This window comes from Otolemur garnettii, unplaced genomic scaffold (assembly GCF_000181295.1).
Source record: "Otolemur garnettii isolate 467f Iridium unplaced genomic scaffold, OtoGar3 scaffold00013, whole genome shotgun sequence".
Classification (NCBI taxonomy): domain Eukaryota; kingdom Metazoa; phylum Chordata; class Mammalia; order Primates; family Galagidae; genus Otolemur; species Otolemur garnettii.
In genome coordinates, this window is record NW_003852408.1 from 8,413,652 (window position 1) to 8,440,416 (window position 26,765).

The 26,765-nt window shown below is 34.2% G+C and overlaps 1 protein-coding gene and 1 pseudogene across 1 annotated transcript in view; both read left to right on the plus strand.

Annotated features, from left to right (window-relative positions):
• Positions 1–26,765, plus strand: part of CUL3 (cullin 3) — a 108,969-nt gene that overhangs the window by 60,163 nt on the left and 22,041 nt on the right. Inside the window, exons 4-13 of the mRNA XM_003784897.3 lie at positions 917–1,077; positions 2,500–2,614; positions 5,215–5,443; positions 10,200–10,345; positions 11,063–11,239; positions 14,452–14,622; positions 15,085–15,192; positions 18,102–18,226; positions 20,707–20,803; positions 22,866–23,000. Of these exons, the coding sequence (XP_003784945.1) occupies positions 917–1,077; positions 2,500–2,614; positions 5,215–5,443; positions 10,200–10,345; positions 11,063–11,239; positions 14,452–14,622; positions 15,085–15,192; positions 18,102–18,226; positions 20,707–20,803; positions 22,866–23,000 (1,464 nt within the window). The remainder of the gene's footprint in view (positions 1–916; positions 1,078–2,499; positions 2,615–5,214; positions 5,444–10,199; positions 10,346–11,062; positions 11,240–14,451; positions 14,623–15,084; positions 15,193–18,101; positions 18,227–20,706; positions 20,804–22,865; positions 23,001–26,765) is intronic.
• LOC105886509 lies at positions 18,316–19,594 on the plus strand (annotated as a pseudogene).

Below are 26,765 nucleotides of genomic sequence, written 5' to 3' on the forward strand. Positions count from 1 at the left end.
CAGCACTCTACCCAGGGGGACAGCTTGAGGCTCTGTCTCAAAAAAAAAAAAAAAAAAAAAGAATCTGATGAAAGTTACGGCTCTCTTTCCAAAGTATTTTTAGTGTAAACAGACACATAATAATTTCATAATTTTAGAAGATTTGTAACCCACCAAACTCAGATCTTTATTGAGAACAGAAAGAAATTACTTATCCTTCTCTGCATTAAAAGCAGTAGTTCTGTTTCAGTGTGTTTGAATGTTAATATGGATTTTCAGATAATGGCACAAAGCCGGACTTTTACAGCCAGTATTTCTGGATTGTCTGCTCTATAAAGTGAAATATATATAATCATGTTGGTGAGAACTTGGAAGTAAAGTGATCATCAGTAAGTAATATGTTTGAAATTACAACAAATAGAGGTATTTTAAGTAATAATAGAGCTGCTATATTGTATGCAATTAGAGCCTTTCAATATTTACAAGTAATAACAACTTTTAGTCCTACAGATGTCTGTCTTACTCAGTTCTCACATTTACTTGAAAAAATATTATCTTCAAGTGCAGTATTTAAGAAAGACTCATGTTTGGGCTTGGTATAGCTATGGGGAAAAGGTACGATCAACCTTATTTTACTGTCTGGCTTTTCTCCTCTGATTTCTTGTGCCCAGGTGCGATGCTTGCTTTCTCTCCTTCTTTTTCTTAGGGTAAATGGGCAGTCATTTAGAGTTGGTATTTGTTTCAGTAAATACTAGATTGACATATATATATATATAAACAGGTGGTATTAGAAAATTCCACAGTGCTTAAGTTTCAAGTGTTTCTCACCTGAAAAAATGACTTCTTTTGGAGTTGTATTTAATTTGTTATTGTAGCTCATAATAATTATTTTTGTTTACAAGAATGGTACTAACATTTAACATTTTTTTAACTGCAGGACCGAGTATATGTACAACAGAATAATGTGGAGAATGTCTACAATTTGGGATTAATTATTTTTCGAGATCAAGTTGTACGCTATGGGTGTATTAGGGATCATCTACGGCAAACTCTCCTGGATATGATTGCAAGAGAGCGGAAAGGAGAAGTTGTAGACAGGTACAATTTATCTTTTTATTCTTGTTGTTTTTATTTTTGATGGTTATACATATTTTGAGAACCAATTTATTATGGTTAATAAACAAAAATTTATTTTTAAAACTTAAAAAATCCTTAAAAACCTTAAGCCATAATTGACATTTACCTAGAATTTAACTTGAAAACACAAGTATGTATACATATATATAAAATATACCTTTCTCACATATATATGTGTATATATGTGTGTATATACGTACGTATGTATGTATATATGTTTTAATTTTAATTTTGTTTTTAAAGAGTGGGGTTATCCAGGCTGGAGTGCGGAGGCACAGTCATAGCTCATTGTAGCCTTGAACTCTGGGGCTCAAAAGGATACTCTCTCCTTACCCTCTTCAATAGCTAGGGCTACAGGGACATGTCTGGCTGATTTAAAAGAAAAAAAAAATTCATGGAGGCAGGGTCTTATTGTGTTGCCCAGGCTGGTTTTGAATTCCTGGCCTCAAGCAGTTCTACTACCTTTGTCTCCCAGAAATGCTAAAATTACAGATCTGAGCCATTGTAGCCAGTCTATGGTATTTTTAAAAGAGACCATCTGAAATTTTTATTTTATATATTTTAAAAGAAGAAATCAATTCACTAGCCTTCCCTTTTGATTTTCATACATTTTTCATGCTGGCATTTTGTTTCTTTTCTTTTCCTTTTCTTTTTTTTTTTTTTGCTTTGTATTAACATTTTTGTATCCATTCTTGGTCTTTTTCCTTTAGGGCTTTTGTCTAGTCTTCATTCTTAACATTTCTCAAGAGAAATGTTGAAAGTAGTCTAAAGTGACTAAGAACCTCTGTACCTCTTCTAAGTCATGCCTCATCCTCTCTCCCATGCAATGCCATTTTTGTAGTACTGCAACTAATGTGGCTTGAGACATATAAGATTGCTTTCTTTGCTTCTGTTTTTAGAGCAGCAGTTAGATGAAGACTTGTAAAGTTCTTTTCATTTCAGCTTTGGTACTTGACTAGGGTTGTCAAAATCCATTTAATACAAAAAATTATATTGTTTAAGAGTAGCTGTATGTGTACCCATGTCTAGCATTTACAGCCTACCCTACCTGTCTTTCTCTTCACCTTGTTTCCTCCCTCTGTTCAGATAAACAGCCTGTCTGTGTTTTAAAATAAATAGAAATATTTAGGCATTTTAACTTTAAAAAAAAAAATTATTAGTTATTGCAAGGTAAGAACAACTTGAGATAAATAGCCATGCAGTCAAAATATGTTTGCAATTACAATTGCTCTAAATCCTTCTGTTAGAAATAAATAACTTATGGGAAATTAGTAACTTGAATAAAAGTTAAATGTTCTGAAGGCATTTTAACCTTATTTATTTATTTTCATATGAAATCTTCAATGTAATTTAATTATCAAGTGATTTAACTTCTTTTGACAGGGGTGCAATAAGAAATGCTTGCCAGATGTTAATGATTTTAGGTCTTGAAGGAAGATCAGTCTATGAAGAAGATTTTGAGGCTCCTTTTTTGGAAATGTCTGCAGAATTTTTTCAGGTAATCAGTGAATATGTAAATATATGTTCTTTTTAAGATACTCATGACCCTATTGAATGTGGTTAGCAATTTGACCATTTTTGGCTTGAGGCCCATTCAGGGAGGGGAAGTATGCAAAAAATACCCTTCACATTCCTGTTAAACAACTCCATAACAAATTGAAGAGTTTGAACTCATATGCTTGGTTTTTAAAATTCAACCATTGACCCTTCAACAACATGGGGATTGGAGGCACTGACAACCCCTCCAATGCACTCAAAGTTCACATATAACTTTTGACTCCCCAAAACTTAAACTAATGGCCTCCTCTTGATGAGAAGCCTTATGAATAAGCAGGTGATTAACATATTTTGTCTGTTATGTGTATTATATGCAGTTTTTTGTTTTTTGTTTTTTTTTTTTTAAGAGATGGGGTCTCATTGTGTTTCCCAGGCTAGAGTGCAGTGGTGCCTAGGCAAAAGCAGTCCTTTCGCCTCAGTCTCCTGGGTAGCTATTACTACACCTATGTGCCACCATGCCTGGCCAGTTTTTCTTTTTATAAAGAAGGAATCTTGATACATAACCCAGGCTGGTCATGAACTCCTGGGCTCAAGCAGTCTTTCTCCCACCTTGGGTTCCCAAGTGCAGGGGTATAGGTGTCAACCATGGTACCCAACCCTTATGCAGTATTCTTACAACAAAATGCAGTAGAAAAAAGAAAATATTATTAAGAAAATTATTAGGAAGAGATAATATATTTGTCATTAAGTGGAGGTAGATCATCATAAAGATGTTGGTCCTTGCTTGCTTCACATTGAATAGGACAAAGAGGAAGAGAAAGGGTTGGTTTTGCTGTCTCACGTGTGGCAGAAGTAGAAGAAAATTCCTGAATAAGTAAACTTATACTTACAGTTCAAACTCATTCTGTTCAAGGGTCAACTGTATGTTACAAAGCGTATAAACTTAGAAATATTTAAACATTTTAGTATATTTATATGTTAAAATTAAGTCCTGTAAATATACAAGTAGCACACTACTAATGAAGTTTGACTGTATAGGCTTTTAATAATATAAATTACTAGTAATACCGATACAGGGATATACATGAGTCTACAGTACATATTTGCTTTAAAAGTTGTTGATGAAAATTTTAGGTCAGTGAGTACTGATAGAAATTTACAACGGTATATACAACTTCAACTAAATGGCTGAAAGTAAAGCTTAGTAAACTAAGACTCATTTCTAGTGAAACGATTTGTTGGCAGTAACAATAACCAAGCACTGAGAAATATAAGACATCATTTATTAAGTAAACTAACCGGACATTCTTCTTGAAAGCTGCAACTGCTTGAGTGGTTATATGGTAGGAGTTTTGTACTGTTGCCAAAAATGAGTATCTTAGTAGAATTGTAATTTAATGTTTTTGCTCCCAATAATATGCTTTTAAAAAATAAATACAAAATTACAAAAATTCATTAATAACTCAGTAGGTTATGCAGAAAAGCCATCGGATGTATATAAAAATGGAACTCAATGAATTTTGGTGTCATTTTCCTATAAAGAAACAAAGAATGGACTTGCTGCTTTTGTTTTTGTTTTTTTTAAATCAGTTTATAATCCATCAGGAAGACCTTTGTGGCCTGCAGTGGTGAGCCTGGACCATGCTTTATGAACTATTAATTTATCATGTAGGAAATAGTCTATTTTCCAAAATGTCAACTAGTTGTAGATATTTTTGACAATATTTCTTACCTTTGCATTAGTTCTTATTTCCTTCATTAACTATAAAAACATTAAAAGAAGATATTTGTAAATCAGAATTCCAAAATGTGCTAGTGACATATGTATGTATGTGTAAATACATAAGTATACTATTTTTAATAGTGGAGAGATGGTCTCATCAAGATTTTTGTTTGATGCATTCATATCTAAGGAAATTATTTCTAAGGATTAAATCTACTTGTTAACAAAGTGAGAAATGTTATTAAATTTATATATAGTTGATATCAACATGTCTTCTATTATATAATTCTTAGATACATTCATTAATGCCATTATCAATTACGTTTAAATCACTTGAGATAACATTTGTAAATTAGTGGAACTTTTTGTAAGGCTGGTGTTAGCAGACAAGATTGATGATTACTTTAAAGCTCTAGTTCTCAAACTTTAATATAAAATGTATACTCCTTTGAGATGGGAACAGAGTGGCAGGAGGACTTTAGTAAAAAAGCAATATGCCAGCAAAGCTTGTGATAAACATGATGAGTTTTTTCTAGTTACAATTTTACATTAAAACAAATGAAAGAATTTCCCATTCTTGAGGTCAGGTACTTCTGTTCTACACCTTTGATCCTCAGTTGGCTTGTATTTGCTTTTTCTCCCATTTGATATATGTCGGCGAAGTGCGAAAAACACTGCTGATGGCTGATGTTGTCACTTAGTATTATGTAAATAAATAGTTTCAAGGATAAAATTCAGATTATACAAATCTTTCTAATGAGAAGTTATATAAAATGTTAGTAGTTTTTATGTTATTTAGGCTGATGATAAACATCATAGAAACCCAGTTATACACATTTTCCTTCTACATTTAAAAAATTCATGCTTCTTAATTACAGATGGAAAGCCAGAAATTTTTAGCAGAAAACAGTGCTTCAGTATATATAAAGAAAGTAGAAGCTAGAATTAATGAAGAAATAGAACGGGTGATGCACTGCCTTGACAAATCAACCGAGGAGCCAATTGTAAAGGTGGTTGAGAGGGAACTCATTTCCAAGCACATGAAGACTATAGTAGAAATGGAGAACTCTGGGCTAGTACATATGTTGAAAAATGGAAAGACAGAAGGTAAGTATTGTCAGTTGAGGAATAATCAAGTCCTTCCACCTTAATTTCATTTTAAAAAAATTTCCTACAGTTAAAGCAGAATGTACACATCAGTTTTCAAGAAGTTGTGTTGTATATCATTAGTTTATCACTGTTGTTACTTCAGTAGGATTTAATGATATAGCTTTACAGGGGTATTCAATCTTTTCCTGTTCCTGTGGCACGTAGAAGAATAAGAGTTGTCTTGGGCCACACAGTAAGTACACAAACACCAAGGAAAGCTGATTATGACAGAGACAGGGCCATGGTATCTGACACCACAGATAAGCAAAGACAGTCCCCACAAAATCAGCATGTGGCCTATAGGCCAGGTTAGACATCCCTGTAAGTTTACACTGTCTTATTTATAAAGATCTTTGATATTGTTAATGAATTCAGAAACTTTTGTTCTGTGTTTGATTTTAACTCTCTCATTTGGTGTTTTTGTTAATCTGTAAGATAAGAGGTTTAATAAGATTGGTGAGGCCAGTGAGCTCCTCATGTGTTTCTACAGTTTGTTTTATATGCCAGAGGCTTTGTGCTCTATTCTCACATACTCTCCTGTACTTTGTTATTCTTTTAAAATCTGAACTTTCCCATCTTAAGATTTTTGTAGCCATTCGTTAGAGATTTAGTGTTGATAAGGGTGTCAAAAATGCAAAAATTTATGTATTTGGTTCACACTTGTAATTCTAGCACTCTTGAGAGGTCTGTAGTCCCAGCTACTTGGGAGGTTGAGGCCAGAGGATGTCTTGAGCCCAAGAATTTGAGGTTGTTCTGAGCTATGATGACATGAATAGCATTCTCTCCTGGGCAAAAAAGTGAAACTCTGTCGCAAAAAAAGCAAAGAGAAAGATTGGTTTGGAGAACTCTATAGTTACAGACTAAAAAAGGAGAAGGGAGAACCGCATAAAAGTAAACCTTTTCAAGATAATGGTAGCATTTATTCTTTATGGCTCCTAACTTTTATTTTCCTGAAAAAGTCATAAGTGACAAGTGTTCTAGAAGAAATTATACATAAAAGAACAACAACCATCTTGTCTTTATTCATTGTTTCTGATTCTGTCTTTAAAACTTTTCAACTGGGGCAGTGCCTGTAGATTAAAGGAGTAGGGCGCTGGTCCCATATGCCGCGGGTGGTGGGTTCAAACCCAGCCCCAGCCAAAAACTGCAAAGAAACGAAAAAACAAAAAAAACAACTTTTCAACTGATGTAATATTAACAAATAAATAAACATGGTTACCATTGTCACCCTGCTACTTAGATGAAATTTTAGCCGTTTCCTTTTAGTAAAGAAATACATACTACCTCTTGGGGTCATGATCTAGGTAGGAAATGAGAAAAGTTTAAAGGGAAATTAAATTATAAAGAGAGGTCGATAGACGAAAACTGGTGAGAAGCTGATCCCGATTTATCTCTAGTGGAATTCTTGCCTTTTGTTTTAAAATTGGCATATTTCTGTATAGCTAGTAATTTCCTGAAAGGTCATATGTAAATTTGTTTTCTTACATTCTTTTTAAAATGGAGTCTCAATCTGTTGCCCTGGGTAGAGTGCCATGGCATCATAGCTCACACTAACCTCCAACTCTTGGACTCAAGTGATCCTCTTGTCTCAGAGGTTTTTTTGTTGTCCCCCCCCCCCCCATTTTAGTAGAGACAGAGTCTCACTTTCGCTCAGGCTGGTCTCAAACTCATGAGCTCAAGCAGTTCACCCCTCTCAGCCTCCCAGAGTGCTCGGATTACAGGCATGAGCCGCCTAACCCAGCCTTTTTTTCTTTTTAAAAGACTCTTATGTTAAACTTTTTTTGTAAAAAAGGAAAAAACAGAAAAAGCCACTTTCTAATAGGTTTGCCATGTTTTCTAAAATTAAGGTCTATAGGGTGGGCAAACTAGTTTTTTGTAAAAGACGAGGGAGTAAATAGTTTAGGCTTGTGGGTCATACAGATGACTACTCATCTCTGTTTTCATAGTGAAAAAATAACCATGAATGATCATACAAATGAGTAAGCCTGTGTTCCTATAAATCTGGGCACTAAAATTTGAATTTCATACAATTTTCACATGTCACTAAATACTCATTTCATTTATTTTTCTAACCATTAAACATGTGAAAAATATTCTTAGTTCATGAGCTGTACAAAAACAAGTGGTGGGCTGTTTTTGGCCCACAGGCTCTAATTTGATGACCCCTGATCTAAATAGTCCTTGGTAGACTAGGGCTTTATGCAAAGCATTTTCTCTAGTTTAAACAAAATAATGAGTAGTGATAAATTATGTGATGTACTATCTAGGTATTGAGTCGACGGCTTCTTACCCTCTTTGAGATTGTGTGGGAAGGGATAATTAAATAGGATTGGGAGTAGGGACTTGGAAAGGTGTGTTGGGCATACCTGCATTACAGCATCTCTGTAACTTGTTTGGACATTTAGGGTAAAAGTGTTAAAGTGTGCCTAACGTGCAAGTGCTTAATATGTATGTGGGCGAAGGAGTATCAGAAAAACTACTTACTATAGTTTTTCTTCATTTAGTATTTAATGTTTTCAACAGGACAGTAGCTATATCTGGGGTTCTAAATTAAATTTAAAATTCTGGTTTTAATTTCCCTCACCTTCTACTAGACCCGTGTTTTTCAACCTTTTTTTCCTTTCACAGTGTACTTGAACTTGATCCAAAAAGTTAAAAAAAATATATATATATATACACACACATATATATATAGATGTGCTTCCTGTGCTTTGAACTTCTTTGGAAACTAACTAAATCAATGATCTTTAAAAATTTTTGTGGTACACCTTAGATCCTCTCAACAGCTATGACACATAGGTTGAATATTACACTAGACATCAAATTACAAAATTGCTTTTTCCTTGTTTTTTTAAGACAGAGTCTTAGTATCTCTGAGTTGAGTTCCATGGCATCATAGCTCATAGCAACTTCAAAACTCTTGGGCTCAAGCCATCTTGTCTCAGCTTCCCAAGTAGCTGGGGCTATAGGCACCCACAACAACACCCAGCTAGTTTTTCTGTTTTTAGTAGCGACAAGGTCTCGGGCTAAAGTAATCCTCTTCAGCTTCTGAGTAGCTGGGACTAATAGGCATGTGACACTATGCCTCGCTAATTTTTCTATTTTTTTTTATAGAAATGTGGGGGGAGTCTGACTATGGTGCTCAGACAGGTCTTAAACTCGCAGCCTCAAGCAGTTCTCCCATCTCAGCCTCCCAAAGTTGTTAGGATTACAGGCATGAGCTGCTTAGACCTGGCTGCAAATTGTCTTAATTGTGGTAGGCCTTGCTTTTGAAAAAAGTTGAACTTGGAAAAAAGTTACTCTTGTTGAGAGTATTTCAGAGGTATAGCTTCACTTTTATGAGAGTAAATTCTCATAAATCAGATGAGAAAGGAAAAAAACAATTTTCTCACTGTGAATGGAAGATGAATTGGACTGGTTGTTAGATGCAGATAGCACTATAAAGTATGTTCACCATGGTATTATCTCTTTATTAAGTGTATACAGAAATGATATTTAACTTTTGAATGCCAAATAATTTTCACTTACTTTCACATTTTTGGTACAATGAAATTATATTAATTTACATGCAAATAAATATGCAACGTGTATTATCCAAATAAAAGATAAGTACTAACATAAGAATGAAATAGACAAGCTGAGAAGCATTTTGTTAAAGAGTTTTCTGGTTTAACAAATTTATTGAAGTATGCGTCCATAAATTTAGTTGTTGCATTTATAATACTAATTTTTAATATGAGAAAGTTGGTTGTAATTTATGCTAAATATGTAAGGAGCTATAAGATGTGCAATGTGTAGGTTACTCTGGGCATAAATTATTAATGGAATCTTGCTAATAAAATTTGCTCTTACAAGTAACTGAAACAAATTTAGAGGATACTTTTGATAAACTTGGTTCTAAGTATTTAAAAAATACTTACAAAGTTTAAGCTCTAACTTGCTCTTATAAATGTAGACCACAGTAGGCAGATTATGGTCTGTATACCAATCTGTCTCGCTGCCAGTTGGGTTAAAAGAGATGACGAACATTTCATTATATATGAAAATTTATATAAATTTTCAGTGTCCATAAAGTTTTATTTGCAACACTAACATATTCATTCATGTATCATCTATGACTGCTTTCTTGCTACAATGGCAAAGTTTAACAGTCAGAGACAGTATGGCCCACAGACTAAAATACTTACTGTTTCATACTTTTAAGAAAAAAAATTTACCAACCCCTGAATTGGAAACTGCTATTCTAACTGCATTTTTGAAAGTAAAGTTCTCACGTACATTGTCTGGGAAAGTTCTTATTTTAAAGAAACTGTACACATATGGAAGAACAGTAATTAGAATTATCCTTTTGTAGACATTTTGTAATTTTAGTAGAGTTACATAGGATCAATTGTATGAACTCACGTGCAGTTTTAATTTTTGTTAATATCATTTGTTATACTACTTGGGCATCTTCTCTTCCATGTAAATTAAAATTTGCAAAAACGTTTAGTAGATGCTTTCAAAGCATATCATTTGTATTTTATAAATTGCCATAATAACCATTAACTAGCTGTTGTTTTTCATTTTTTCCATTTTGATTTTTTTAATAGGGGGTCAGCAAAATGGTAGTAATAGAGAAATAAACTTCTTTGTATCATATAGCATAAACACACATTCACATTTTTTCCTTAATCTCTAATGTAGCAAATTTGTGTTTTCTTTCTGATTGTAGACCTTGCTTGCATGTACAAATTATTTAGTCGTGTGCCAAATGGTTTGAAAACAATGTGTGAGTGTATGAGTTCCTATTTGAGGGAGCAAGGTAAAGCCCTTGTTTCTGAGGAAGGAGAAGGAAAAAATCCTGTTGACTATATTCAGGTAAGTAAATCCCAAAGACTTTCTTTAAACTTACAAAGATCACTTGTATTATGCTGTGTATTATGTACTTTGAACTTAATTGCACCAGTGGTAAATTAATTTGTATAATTATCCTAAATATTTTGAAATTTTGTAAGACATGTTAATTTATGTCAGGGAGCCAAACTCAATTGATGCTCTTCATTTATTTACTTCTCTGAGGAAGATCTCATTTAAATAGTGTCAGTAGTGAATGTGAGGGTTTGGTGGGGGGGAGAAGAAGGATGACAGTGTATACTTCATTGTGTTAGAAAAAATAACTTTAAGTTAAATACTTTATGTTTGAAAATACTTTGTTTTCAAGGAATACGAGGAATAAATTGTGCTCCAAGTTTTTTTTTATGTTTTAATGTAAATAATCAGCCTTTTTGTGCATTTTAAAAGTTAATTTTCTGTCTGGCCAACCTATTTAATTCAAGCCAGAGAAGTAGTAAGGAAAGTCTTTGTTCATCTTCATATAGTAATATATACTTAGAAGATAGAATACTTCTCTCTCCCCAACATTTTTAATATGGACTTAGATTAGGCTTGAAAATAATAATACAGAATCTTTAATTGAAAACTGAATAAAAACTTTTTACTACCAGCAAAATTAAGGTAAACATACATGTTTATAAGCATATCATTTATGCAAAATTATTATAATATATTCTAAATTTCTTTGTTTTTATTTGTAAGGGCTTATTGGATCTGAAGAGTAGGTTTGATCGCTTCCTCCAGGAATCCTTCAATAATGACCGGCTCTTTAAACAAACTATTGCGGGTGACTTTGAGTATTTTCTCAACCTCAACTCCAGGTCTCCTGAATACCTCTCATTATTTATTGATGATAAGCTGAAAAAGGGAGTCAAAGGGGTAAGTAGCAATACATTTGAAAGTACTGTATATTTAATTTTATTTGTTGATATAAAATTTTATATGAAAGTAGGATAGAAAATCAAACATACCCTTTGCTGTGCTTAAATGTGTGCTATCATCTATTAAAAGTGCTTAAATGTGTGCTATCGTCTATTAGAAAGTATTTAGTATTTGACAAAATTCTCTTCATAGTAGCTTAAAGAAAATGAAATACTTAGGAATATACCTAACAAAAGAGGTGAAGGACCTCATGTGAAACCTTATGAAAAGAAATAGCTGAAGGGCAGTGCCTATGGTTCAAAGGTGTAGGGTGCCAGTCCCATATACCAGAGGTGGTGGGTTCAAACCCGGCCTTGGCCAAAAACTGCAAAAAAAAAAAAAAAGGAAGAAATAGCTGAAGACATTAATGAATCAGCATTCTTAAAATGTCTATACTTCCAAAGCTATCTACAGATTCAGTGCAATCCCCATTAAAATACCAACATCATACTTTGAAGAACCGGAAAAAATAGTTCTTTGTTTTGCATGGAACTAGAAAAAAATCCTGTATAGCTAAGACAATTCTAAGTAATAAAAACAAAGCCAGAGGCGTCACCCTACCAGACCTTAGGCCATATTTCAAGTCCATAGTAATCAAAACAGCATGGTATTGGCACAAAAATCAAGACATAGACCTCTGGAACTGAGTAGAAAACCAAGAGATGAAACCTAACATCTTATAGCCACCTGATCTTTGATAAACCAAAAAAGAGCATAGATTGAGGAAAAGAATTCCTATTCAATAAATGGTACTGGAAGAACTTGATAACCACATGTAAAAGACTGAAACAGGACCCAAACCTTTCACCACTTATAAAAATTAATTCAAGATGGATAGAAGATTTAAGTCTAAGGCATGAAATGATAAAAATCCTTGAAGAAAGTGTGGGAAAAACTGTTGAGGATGTCGGCCTGAGGAAAGATTTTATGAAGACAGACGACTTCCGTGGCAATTGCAACAACAAAAATAAACTAATAGGACTGATAAACTAAAAAGCTTCAGCACAGCTAAGGACACAACAATCAAAGCAAATAGACAACCTTCAGAATGGGAAAAAATATTTTCATGTTATTAATCCAGCAAAGGCTTGATAACTAGAATCTACAGAGAACTCAGATTAATCAATAAAAATGGAAACTATCTCATCCATCAGTGGGCAAAACATGAATAAAACATTCTCTGAGAAAGATAATGGCTAACAAACCTGAAAAAATGCTCATTATTCCTAATTATTAGAGAAATGCAAATCAAAACCACCTTGAGATTCACCTAACCCCAGCAAAATTAGCCCACATCACAAAGTCCCAAAGTTGCAGATATTGCTGTGGATGTGAAGAGAAAGGAACACTTTTACACTATTCGTAGGATCGTAAACTAATAGAACCTTTTTGGAAAGAAGTATGGAGAATCCTCAAAGAACTCAAATTAGCCCCCCATTTAACTCCATAATCCCATTAATTAGGCATTTACTCAGAAGAAAAAAATCATACTATCATAAAGACATTTGCACTAGAATGTTTATTGGAGCTCAATGTACAGTTGCCAAGATATGGAAACAACCTAAAAGCCCACCAACCCAGGAATGGATTAACAAGCTATGGTATATGTATACCATGGAATACTACCCTGCCATAAAAAAGATGGTGACTTTTCATCTTTTGTACTAACCTGGATGGAGTTGAAACATGTTCTTCTTAGTAAAGTATCACAAAGATGGAAAAGCAAAAGTCCATTGTACTCAGTACTAATACGAAGCCAGTAGGTAATAATTCTTACCCACAGAGAAGGAAAACTCAATTCAATTCAAGCTTGGTGCATGGGAAGAAGCAGGGGGAGAGGGAAGGCTGTGGGTCAGGATGCTCCCGCTTACTGGGCACAATGTAGGAGTGTATGGCATGCCTTTTGGGTGCAGGACACAACTACAAGAGGGGCTCTACCTAACAAATTCATATACTGTGACCTGATTGTACCCTTACATTAACCTGAAATAAAAAAAAAAAAGTATTCAGTGTTTGACATTTCATTTACTTTGTAATTGGTATGAAATATGCATACAAACTACATAACTGTAGTTAAAGAGTCATCTGCATGACTGAGAGTTAGGTAAGCTATAGATAAGAACTCACCTCTAGTATAGAACATTGCTTTTTATGGTTCTGGAGGTTATATATCAAATAATATTTGGGTGCCAAAAGGCATAAATAGAATAACTCTCAAAAAATAGTTTGACAACATAGGACTCAACGTTCAGTTTCAAGCCTTTATGATATCTCTGGGACCTTGAGAGTTCACTACAGTATAGAAGATCATCTTCAACATATTTTGATCTCATGTGAATTGGTCTTTTTAAATATTATCTTGGAATTTGTAAGACAAAAGGAAAATTTTGACAACCAGGGGCTACAGGTTTTATAGGCAGGAGTTGTATACGGAAATAGGATCACTAAGGATGCACAGAATGGATAAGACTATCAATGATACATCCATGGAAGTTTTCATTTTTCTAAATTTACTTAATCCAACTCGCCATGGAATCATCTTGCCCTTATTACTATTTGGATTGTAAAAAATTGTTGCCCTCTGTTGGCATATTTTCTTTCAGGTTAATTTTAGGGTAAAAAGAATTAAGTTACAATGTTTGCATTTATTAGGTAGAATCCCTCTTATAATTGTATCCTGCCCCCAATATGTGTACCTTACACATTGGGCAACATTGTATAATTAAGTAGGAGTAACTCATCCCTCTTCCTTCTCCCCTATCTCCACGCCCTCATCCCTTGCCCCCCACTTTGAATTGATTTGAGTTTGTCTCTTATGTGTGTATTAGATAATCTCGTAGGTCTGCCTATATATTATGCAAAGACTTCATAAAAGTGTTATAACTAAAATTTTATTTCATCTGTTCTCATTCATCTAGTTCTGTATTACCTCGTGCCCCTATTTCGGTAGCCTTCTAGGGAATAGGATTTCACTCCAACCCCTCTTGCTATACTAGATGAGAGTGTAGGAATTGGGCCACTATGTGAAGTAGGAGGCACTTTGTCAAACCATGTCCTTTTTTCTAATGTATGTCAACCAGATACTTATATTTGTTTTCAAGCTGTAGTGTCTTAAGGAACTGCGGTACTCTTATAATACAACTAAAATTAATTGTCTTTTAATTTTGCAGCTAACAGAGCAAGAAGTAGAAACAATATTGGATAAAGCAATGGTTCTTTTTAGGTTTATGCAAGAAAAAGATGTATTTGAACGTTATTATAAGCAACACTTGGCAAGGAGACTTCTCACAAATAAAAGTGTTTCTGATGATTCTGAAAAAAATATGATATCTAAGTTAAAGGTAAGGTATATGTAAGATACACTGGCATACCAGCAACATGTGATTGGAAATTATTTGCTTCATTTTAAATGTTTATTTCTAGAAATAAATGCAGATTATTTTGGACAGGACACAGGTTATTCATTTGTTCAAGTTCTGGGACATTGAAAATTTGCTGATATTTCTGTTGATGTGTCTCAGGATACATGTGTGGAAGTCTGGAGGAGGATTAATGAAGGGAAAACAGTGTTATCACAAAGTTCTGTTTCAAAAGTGTGGTTTGTAGAATTCCTGTACCTCAATTACCTGAGATACTTGTTAAAAATTCCTAAAGTTTGGTAACCATAAGGTTAAAGCGACTACTGGAAAGATTTTTAAGGAGAACTACCAGGGATGGCAGTCACATGGAATAGTTTATTTCTACACTTTTTTCATAGAAAAATCTACCATTTGTTTGCATATATTTGTGTTTTTTCTCCACAGACTGAATGTGGATGTCAATTCACCTCAAAACTGGAAGGAATGTTTAGGGATATGAGCATCTCAAACACAACAATGGATGAATTCAGGCAACATCTACAAGCAACTGGGGTAAGATTCTGCATTAATGTCTACTTGTGTAAAATTTTGTAATGGTCATTTGCATCCATTTAGCAGATGATAGTTTATTTAAATGTCATTAGTGATAACGTGTATTGTCTTAATACTAACTTTCATCCATATTACCTCTTTTTCTAACTGTTTATGTTAAAACTTTTAAAATTATTGTAATTTAAAATTTAACTTAAAATTCTTTCAAGTGGATTCTCTACTTGAAGGAATACACTGAAAATTTAATAAATAGTTATTCTATTATAACCATTTTACATTGTGGAAAGAATGCTGGGTTTAGTCAAATTTACTGTATTTTAGCTCTTTTTTTCTACTTTACCATGGATTATGTTATCTTGGGATAGTTACCTGACCTTCCTATACATAATTATTTTCATTCTCTTCTATAAGGTTAGCACAGATGGGCCTCACATCCTAACGATGGGTGGAGGGTCAACTGAGACTATAAAAACACAGAGGATTAATATGTGTAAATATGTCTTGTATTGTGACTCCCTAAAGGTAGTGGACTGGAACTTCTATGACGTTGAAGTCTGATTGGTGGGGGCTGGGAGATGGATTTGCAGTTGTGAGGATTTAATGGAGTTTAGAATTTTATTTCTGTTTTACTCTGTTTTCCAACTTTGCCTTAACTTTAAATTTCTTATTTTTATTCCATCAAAATTAGATATTTATTATTTTAATAAGAAATAATATTGATAAAGTCTAAGTGAATTAAAGAGCTAGAAAAACTTAATTTATTCAAAACAGGATTCTACTTACTAATCAGTAAATAGACTTGGGAAGTAGATTTTAAGATTCTCACAAAATGGAATGGCTGACAAAACAGTTAAGCCTATATAAGGATTTAGGTAGACCTATATTTATTGACATGGAAAGATACTATAGACACATTAAGTAAAGGAAGCAACCTTAACCTTCAATTCAGAGAACTCCACAGTTACAAGTTTTTAGTTTTTCTCAGTAACCAGATACCCACTCTGCAGTTACAATGTGTCACAATCATTAACAAATTTGGAGATCTTTCTTTGATATTTATTTATTTTTATTGTCTTTTTTTTTTTTTTTTTTCCCTGATGTCAACCTCAGTAGACTGCCAGAGAATCATAGCTCACAGCAACCTCAAACTCTTAGGCTTACTTGCCTCAGCCTCCCTTATAGCTGGGAGTACAGGTGCCCACCAAGACACCTGGCTATTTTTTTTTTCTTTATTTAATAGGCTTGGGCTGGGTTCAAACCCACCAGCCCCAGTGCATGTGGCTGGCACCCTAACTGCTGAGCTATGGGTGCCCAGCCCTTTCTTTGATATTTAAATATGCGAACATCATATCAGCTGATCTCACAGCCCTATCACAAGCAAGATATGTGAAAATACTTACATGGAATGAACATCTTTGTATATAAGGTTATTCTGACTTCACTGTGAATAGTATCCAAATCGGGAAAGGAGGTCAACTTACTTCCTTTTGCTGACATGAAAACCCCAAAGAATCGACCAAGACTCCTAAAATTGATTTGCCGCATAAATATCAGTGTTTATAGTGGAGGAGAGTTGGGAGTAGGAAAAATTGCAAATCTCTAATACATAGAAATTTGGGTAGGCAGGAACTGAATTATGAGATTATCCCCAGATTGTTTTTTGTTTTTAGATTGTTTAGGGATTTATATTTAAAGCGACCTAATAAATTGATATAGTTTGATGTAATTTTTATTTGATAAATTTTTTTTCTGTTTATGTTCTTCTTCCATTAATTTTACACATTGAAAGCTAGAGTGTAGGGTGGATCCTGTGCATATTGATAAAGGCTGGAGGAACTGACCGAGTTGCACCCCCAGTAACTCCTCACCTCTTGCAGATGTACAAGTCGTTCTCCACTTTCCCAGGTGCATCATCTGAGAGTGTGTTAGGATCCTCTCCTCTGTGTGTCACTTAAGATTCTCAGTTTCCATTCCTTTCAGTGGAATAATTGTTCACTGTATGCTTGTGATGAAATCTGACTATGGAATGTAGTCTTTATTTGTAAACTCATCCCCCTCCATTAAAAAATCTATATTACTAAATCAACGAGGTTAGATTAAAATGGAATGATTTAAAATGAATTTTGAATATCAGTATTAGAAATACTTTACTTAAGAGTTTATGTCGATACACTTAGTTTTCTTAGAAATTTAACTTGTTTAGAAGAAAGTAATTGTGACAATAGTTCTGGCAAGTCAAAGTCATTCATTGTACAAATATAGAGCACTTGGTGTACATGCAGAATCTTCATTGTTCTATGCAGAGGTTGTTAGAATGCCATGTTGAACGCAAAAACTTTGATACACAGGGTGTGATATTAGAGATGTTTTTGTGTTAATATGGTAAAAATGGCTGAAAGATATTAAACTAGAATTTTTTTCTCAAATAATGCTAATATGATCCCATGACATCTAAAAAAGTTTAAAGGCTAAAACTTTTCAGTTCTCAATGATCTGGTTAAGTTAACATCTTGAGCAATAGTTAAAAACCACTTGCCAGATTTTTAATTAAAATTTGGGGAACACTGGATGGGTCTGACCTTTAAGGAAATGTTTCATTTACTAGAATTAGACAAGGAGCTAACTATAGTAGAACCTCTGTAAGTTAACCACAAACAAACTGGTCAACATAAGGAACTTCCCCTGAGTACGTGTGGTACATACCTGGTCTATAAAGGGTCAACTTAAGGAGAACAACTTAAGGTGTTCAATGTAGGGAGCTCGTCAACTATGGAAGTTCTGCTGTACTTTGATAAGTCTGACACTCTGCCTAGACAGAATAGTTACCAAATGAAGTTTGACACAGAGTCTAGACAGAGTAGATAACAAATCTTAGTTAATTAGGGGGTGTCTCTTTCTGTTTCACATAGGTATCTTTAGGTGGTGTTGATCTCACAGTCCGCGTGCTCACGACAGGATATTGGCCCACTCAGTCAGCCACACCAAAGTGCAACATCCCACCAGCACCAAGACATGCTTTTGAGATATTCAGAAGGTAAACCTAAATCAGGCTTTGTATTTCTAAGTATAATAATTATTGAAAATTGAAATAAATTTGATCATTAGGAGTGTCCCTAATTCAGGATGAATATACTCCATTTTTTTACTTCATGTTCAAAAGGAGAATTTATTTTAGTGTGCAACAATTTTCCCCTTTATGAGATCTTGATGAATAAAATAAAACAGACTTATCTCTGGAAAGATTATTTATACCCTATAATTTGAAATGCCTTTTAGACTAGTAGTTAAAATGGAAAATAAAAGAAAGTAAATGATCATGGAAAACCGGATCCAGAGAATTCCGTGGACTTTACTGAATGCTTTGACTAACTTGAAGTGTTGGAACCACATGGATACCTTATTCCTGCTAGTACTCAGAGTCTCTGGGTAGGCACTTCTGGTGAAGATGAGGAGAAAGATGAAAAATAAAATGAATAGTGGTATCAATTGCAAGGAAAATAATGGAGAAAGATCCAAGCAAATGGTTTCTTTGGTCTGCTGACAAAACTTGGCTTACTACTGCAGTGTGGAGAATACTTTCTGAAAAAGCCACTCGTGTGAACACAAGGGGTAAAGATGAGTACGTCCCTCTTCATCAAGCAGCCTACAGTGGACATTTAAATATTGTCCATGAGCTGATTGCACAGGGGTAGATGTTCATGCAGTGACGGTGGATGACTGGATACCCCTGCACAGAGCTTATAAGTGGAATGATACCAGAGTGGCTTCTTTCTTTCTTCAGCATGATACAGATGTCAGTGCCCAAACAAAAGACTTCTTCACCCCCTTGCATCTTGCTGCTGGGAACAGAGACAGCAAAGATATTCTAGAACTCTTCCTGGTGAACCATACATCAAACCAGGTCTGAAAACCAACTTGGAAGAAACTGCATTTGATACCGCCAGGAGGACAAGTATCTATCACTACCTCTTTCAAATTGCAGAAGGCTATACAAATTCTTCACCTCAGTCTTAATAGTTCTAGTAATTCTCTTAAGTTTCTAAATATTTGTGCCTCCTTTTTTGTGAAGTATAAAATATTTCCAAAGTACAACAGGTGACATCAAATAAATCTCTTACTACAAGAAAATTGAATGGTACTGTTTATAGTGTCTTCCAAGTAAACTGCCTGACCTTGATGTCAGAATGTACTTGAATGTTATTTGCATAAACCTTTAATAATGTTATGGAGTTTTGTGATTTTTATCAGAAGTAATTTTAATGCCTGTACTTGATACAGCTTGTATAGCAATTAAAAGTAATTCTGGCGCTAATCCAAGAGAAATGTATTTTTAAAAATTCCATATCCTGGATCTTTGTTGAATTTTGCATATATTGACATGTATTTTTATAACGTGAAATAACTCAGAATTTAATGTAAAATAGTCTTAAATATTATGGTGCAGTTAAGCTGTCTTCTCTACATTATCATAATCAATTGTTTTCATTTTAAACCAGAACTAGTATATTAATGACTTGAATCTTTTTTTTTTCCTTAACCTAGATTTCAGTCTTTTAGAGCATAGACCATTTTCAGCAAAGTACTTGGCTAGGTGTTTAATCTGTGAGTGTTGTATACTGCTTGCCTTATTGTAATTCACACAGTCCTGTGGAGACTCTTACATGGTCCTTATTCTAATAGTGATTCAGTATGACCTTTTAGACATGCATACAAATACACCTTGGCTGTAAATCGTGATATACATGCTATCCAGCTGGCTTTACCTGCCAAAGCCTGCTCATTTGATCATTGCTTTGATGTCTCTTGAGTTCACAGGTTGATGTTGATTTTCCAAGGTCCTTATTTTATAAACATACAAACCACAGAAAGGCAGAGTGGCAAGGGAAAAGGAATTTTTAAGAATGGGGGGGGGGGTTCAGTAGGACTAGAACCACAGGTGGCTCAGGCTTGTCTTAAAGTATAAATATAAATATTTAAGAAAAATTAGGTATAGGATTTAACAGCAACAAAGGGAGAAATTTATTCTTTATACTTTTGATATATACGAATGAGTTAAATGAGTTAAATATATATGAATGAGTTCTTTCAGAAGAATATTTTATTCATGCTTTTTCAGCATTAGTGCATGGTTAGGAATGTATTTTGTACAGTTGCTGTCTGTCACTGTCTTAGGACCAATTGATTATTGGGTTAATATGGAGAAACGTGGTCTTGTGACTGAATGGCAGGGGCTGGGCGGCAGCAGGCTGAGGCAGAATGTACAGTAGAAATAATTTAGTGTGCTACACTTAACGGTTCTCTATCCAGCTGAGATGCGTGCAGGGGCACTCATGCTCTCACGCTTTTTGTTTGTTTGCTCTTCTGTGAAATGTTGGAACTGAACTTAATTCGTAAGGTTTCCTTTAGCTTTTTAAGTTTCCCATATGCATTTATTTGTTGTGGATTGTTAGCTTATAATTAATTTCAAGTACATAAATTGTTGGATTCTCTAAAACCTGGTTTAATTTGCTGAAGGTTCTACTTAGCCAAACACAGTGGTCGACAGCTCACACTCCAGCATCACATGGGTTCTGCAGATCTCAATGCTACCTTTTATGGACCAGTTAAAAAGGTAAATATTGATAGCTTGAACATACTAAGTAACTTAAAATTAGTCTATTGAACTTATTTGTGATTTATGTTGACCTGGGTAGATTATTTATTTCTCATTTCTCTACCTTTTTCAGATATATAAAAGGTTAAAATTGTAGATTTGATTTATTAACTTCTGTTACCTCAGTTGCTAACTTTATTTGAAATATGAAGACAATACCAGTAGTCTTCCTTTAAGAAATAAAGACTATTAGGATAACTACACAGTTTATTTGTAAGATCAGATTTAAGACAGCATTGCATAGAATAGTAAAATTTGAATTGATTTGAGGGTATACAAAGCCATGCATCGCTTCTCAAAATTCTTGGTCTCCTATAATTCTTATTTGTAATAAATGAAGATGGGGAAAATTAACACTAGAGATTTGTGAGATGTACAAATGTCACTAAAGTTATTTTAAAAATTAATAATGCACCAGAGGTTTCCCTTCATTTTTTCAAGTAATTGTTTTTTTTAATGTCTAGAATTATGAGATTTAGAGTAATAACTTATTTTCATTACTTGATGTGTGACTCAAATCAGGATGATTTGCCTTAAAATTAAAAAATAATGTCTTCTAGAAAAGAAAACAAAGACGGACATGTAAATTGTCACCTAGACAGCAAATAAAAGTTTTATTTTAGATTTTAATTAGGATCTTAGGATTTTCACCTGTCATTGTAACACTAGATTTTTAGCATTGCTGAAAATGCCTATAAATATTCTAATCTTTATGTTTAAAATAGGAAATAGTTCTTTACAATTCTCTTAGTTGAATAATATTTGACATTAATATATTTAATTGTAAGGGAGAAAGGTAAGAAAACTAAAGAACTCAGCTTTTAATTATTGCTTATGTTTGTTTAAAGGAGAGATTTTTCCTAATCATATTATCTTTTGAAAGTTTATTAAGTAGAACATTCGAGATTTTTCCTAATCAGGTTATCTTTTGAAAGTTTATTAAAGTAGAACATTTTAAAAAACATAATGTATTTGTTAATTATTGAAAGCTGCGCTTTGTACCTCTGAAATCATAAATCAGGAATAGGGTTTGAGAGTGGCAGTTCCCTCCCCGCCCCCGCCCACCCCATGCTATGTTGTTGTTTTTTTTCCTCACTATGTTGCCCTTGGTAGAGTGCTGTAGTGTCACAGCTCACAGCAACCTCAAACTGTTGGACTTAAGCAATTCTCTTGCCTTAGCCTCCCAAGTAGCTGGGACTACAGGCCTCTGCAACAACGCCCAGTTATTTTTTTGTTGTTGTCATTGTTGTTTAGCTGGCCGCAGCTTGGTTTGAACCTGCCAACCCCATTGTATGTGGCTGGTGCCCTAACCACTGAGATATGGGTGTTCAGCTTTATGCTGTTTTTTCTTTTGTTTTTGTTTTTGTTTTTGTTTTAGGGTTTGTTTTTTTTTTTTTTGAGACAGTCTCAAGCTATTGCCCTGGATAGAATGCTGTGGCGTCACAGCTCACAGCAACCTCCAACTTTTAGGCTTAAGCAATTCTCTTGCCTAAGCCTCTCAAGTAGCCGGGACTACAGGCGCCCTCCACCACACCCAGCTGTTCTTTGGTTATAGTTGTCATTGTTCTTTGGTGGGACCAGGCTGGATTCGAACTCGCCAGCTCCAGTGTATGTGGAACTACAGGTGCCAAGCCATGCTGTGCTGTTTTTTAATCTCTTACTGTGATCACGTAGAAAGAAACCCATCCCTTTTACATTTGCTGTTAATGTAATAGTAGTGGTGTTTCCTAAGTCCTCTATTAATGTCATCCTGATGTGCTGCTAAAATAATGTTAGCTTTAAGTATAAGGAACTGTTGATTATAACTTGTTCAGTATGTCCACAATGAGAGAAAAAGCAGACAGTCTGAGTACTTTGTTGTGTTTTATGGACACATTTTAAAATAGATTTCCTTTTTATATAGGAATAAGTTATGTAGTTTTATTGAGGAGGAGACAGATATTATAGATATTTCTGAAATATACCGTTCAAGCTACCAGGAAATAATTGTATCTTATATTTCTTTAAAAAAATAAAACAGGAAGATGGATCAGAAGTTGGCGTTGGAGGTGCACAAGTTACCGGCTCCAATACACGGAAGCACATATTGCAAGTCTCCACTTTCCAGATGACCATATTAATGCTCTTTAATAATAGGGAAAAATACACATTTGAGGTATGGATTATGAGTCTAACTCTCATGTGTTAACAATAAGTCTTGGTTATTTGAGTAGCCTTTAGAGACTGTCTTTGAATACCTTTAGAGAAAACAGCATCAAGTGGCCCATGAAACTGTGTGAACATCATATACACTGCTTGAGTTATGTTTTCATTTCGTTTTTTTAAAAATCAACTTTAAAAATCATACTTTATTGAAGCATAATTTTTATATACTTAAACATAACCCATATGAGTGCACAATTTGATGAGTTTTATACTTGTGTATCTGTGTAGCTACCATCACAATCAAGAATATTACCCAGAAATAGAGAGTATTATCTCCAAGATTTCTTTGTGTGTGTTTGCAGTTACCTCTTACCACCCCAGGCAGCCAGTGATCTGCCTTATATCACTATAAATTAGTTTTACCTTTTCTAGAATTTTATTTAAATGGAATCATATAATGTATGCTGTGTTCAGCTTCTTTGAATAGCATAGTATTTTTAAGATTCATCTGTTGTTACATACAGTCAGTAATTTGTTCCTTTTTACTAGTAACTAAGTGATTTCTTTTTTTAATACCCATGTTCTTCATTTTCTTTGCCAGTTCATCTGTTGATGAGCATTTAGGTTGTTATCAGATTTGGGTTTTGGGGAATAGAGCTATATATTTAACTTTTTAAAAAACTGCCAAACTTTCCCAAAGCAGATGTACATTTTACATTCCCACAAGCTGTACAAGAGAGGTCCAGTTGTCCACGTCCTCTACAGTCTTTTTAATTTTAGCCATTTTAGTTGATAAGTAATTGTGTCTCATTATTTTTCTTTCCTCGATAACTGATGTTGAACTTCTTTTATGTATTCATATTCCATTAATAATCTCTTATTGGGTGAAGTATCTGTTTATCTCTTTATTAGGTTAATTTCTTATTACTAAGTTACAAATAGTTCTTTTAAAATTCTGTATACAAATCCATTGTCAGATAAATGTTCTGTGAAAAATTTTCACTCCATTTCTTGCTTTTTCATTTTTGTTACTGTTTTTCTTTTTTCCTCTCTTTTTTCTTTGGTAAAGACATGGTTTTGCTCTGTCACCCAGTCCCTACAAGTACCTGGGGACTATAGGTGCATGCCACCATGCCTGGATAATTAATTTTTGTTTTTCTTTTAAAGTCAGGATCTTACTGTGTTGCCAAGGCTGGTCTTGGACTGTCCTCAAGTGATCCTTCCACCTTGGCCTCCCAAAGCACTGGAATTATAGGCCCAAGCCATCAAGCCTGGCTATCTTTTGTTTTTTTCATGGTATCTTTTGAAGAACAGAATTTTAAATATTGACACAGTTCAATATTTTTGCCTTTTATAGTTTGTGCTTTTGATGTCCTAGAAATTATTGCTGAACCCAAAATTGTTTTAAGTGATTTATAATTTTAGCTTTTTATGTTTAAGTCTTAGAACTTTTAAGATAATTTTTTAGTATAGTATAAGGTAAAGATTAAGGTTTTTTTCCTCCCACATACAATACAGATTGATTAGTTGAAAGCACTATTTTTTTCCTAATGAACTATATTGGCCCTTTCATTTTTCCAAAAAAAAAACAAAAACAAAAACAGTTGACCATAAATGGGTGGGCCTATATTTATACTGTCTGATGTATTTCTTATTTCTGTGTCTGTCTTTATGCCCATTTTACGCTATCTTGATAGCATAATCAAATTTTTTTGCACCATCTTTTTCCCCTCCTTAGAGTAGCTAATTAATTATAATATGCTTGGTTTTTATTTCCTTTTCCCTTACTCCCCACTAAGTTGTGATTGATTACATTAAATGCAGTTAGTTTTTTCCTGTACCTTTAAACAGTGTCTTAGGGTTGATAATGAAGATCATGTGATTCTCACTAAGTTTTCTTTTTCTTTTTTTTTTTTTTCTCTTATTTTTCTTTGTTATTTTTGGGGATTCATTGAGGGTACAGGAAACCAGGTAACATTGATTGCATTTGTTAGGTAAAGTCCCTCTTACAATTGAGCCTTGCCCCCTTAAGGTGTGTCATACACCAAGACCCCACCTTCCTCCTTTCCTCTCTCCTTTCCTTTACCCCACCCCCTCCCTCTCTCTCTGCTCTCCCTTTCCCGCATCCCCCACCGTGTCATTAATTGTCCTCATATCAAAATTGAATACATAGATTCGTACTGCTCCATTCTTGTGATGTTTTACTAAGAATAATGTGTTCCACTTCCATCCAGGTTAATACAAAGGCTGTAAAATCTCATTGTTTTTAATGGCTGAGTAGTATTCCATGGTATGTACATATCACAGCTTGTTAATCCATTCCTGGGTTGGTGGGAATTTAGGCTGTTTCTACATTTTGGCGACTGTAAATTGAGCTGCGATAAACGGTCTAGTACAAGTGTCTTTATGATAAAAGGATTTTTTTCCTTCTAGGTAAATGCCCAGTAATGGGATTGCAGAATCAAATGAGGGTCTGGCTTGAGTTCTTTGAGGTTTCTCCATACTTCCTTCCAAAACGGTTGTATTACTTTGCAGTTCCACCAGCAGTGTAAAAATGTTTCTTTCTCTGCACATATGAGCCAGCATCTGCAGTTTTGAGATTTTGTGTTATGGGCCATTCTTGTTGGGGTTAGATGATAACTCAGAGTCGTTTTGATTTGCATTTCTCTAATAATTAGGGACGATAAGCATTTTTCCATATGATTGTTAACCATTTGTCTGTCTTCTTTAGAGAACATTCTGTTCATCTCTTCCCCATTGATATATGGGATTGTTGATTTTTCATGTGGATTAATTTGAGTTTTCTATAGATCCTAGATATCGAGCTCTTTTTTGACTCTAAGTATGCAAAGATCCTTTCCCATTGTGTAGGTTGTCTATTTGCTTTGGTTGTTGTCCTTAGCTGTACAGAAGCTTTTCAGTCTAATTAAGCCCCATTTGTTTATTTTTGTTGTTATTGCAGTTACCACAGCAATCTTCTTCATAAAGGCTTTCCCCAGGCCAATACCTTACAATGTTTTTGCTATGCTTTCTTTGAAGATTTTTATCATTTCCTGCCTTAAATTTAAGTGCTTTATCCAACTTGAATCAATTTTTGTGAATGGAGAAAGGTGTGGGTTCAGTTTCAGTCTTTTACATGTGGGTATCCAGTTCTCCCAGCACCATTTATTGCATAGTTCTTGTTTGGTTTATTGAAGATTAGGTGGTTGTAAGATGTTAGTTTCATTTCCTAGTTTTCTGTTCGATTCCAAATGTCTGTGTCTCTGTTTTTGTGCCACTACCATGCTGTCTTGAACAGTATGGCTTTGTAGTACAGCTTACTAAAGTCTGATATGCTGATACCCCCAGCTTTGTTTGTATTACTAAGACCTACCTTAGCTATATGGGGTTTATTCTGGTTCTATACAAAACACAATCCTTTTTTCCAAGTCTTGAAAGTACAGTGTTGGTATTTTAATAGGGATAGCATTGAATCGGTAGATTGCTTTGGGAAATACAGACATTTTAACACTGTTGATTCTTTCCAGCCATGAGCACGGTATGTTCTTCCTTTGGTAATATCCACTATTTCCTTTCTTAGGGTTTCATAATTTTCTTTATAGAGGTCCTTCACTTCTTTTGTTAGGTATATTTCTGGGTATTTCATTTTCTTTGAAGTTATGATGAAGGGAGTTGTGTCCTGAATTAGCCTCTCATCTCTGCTGTTAATTGGCGTATACAAAGGCTACTGACTTGGGGGCATTGATTTTATATCCTGAAACATTACTGTGTTTTT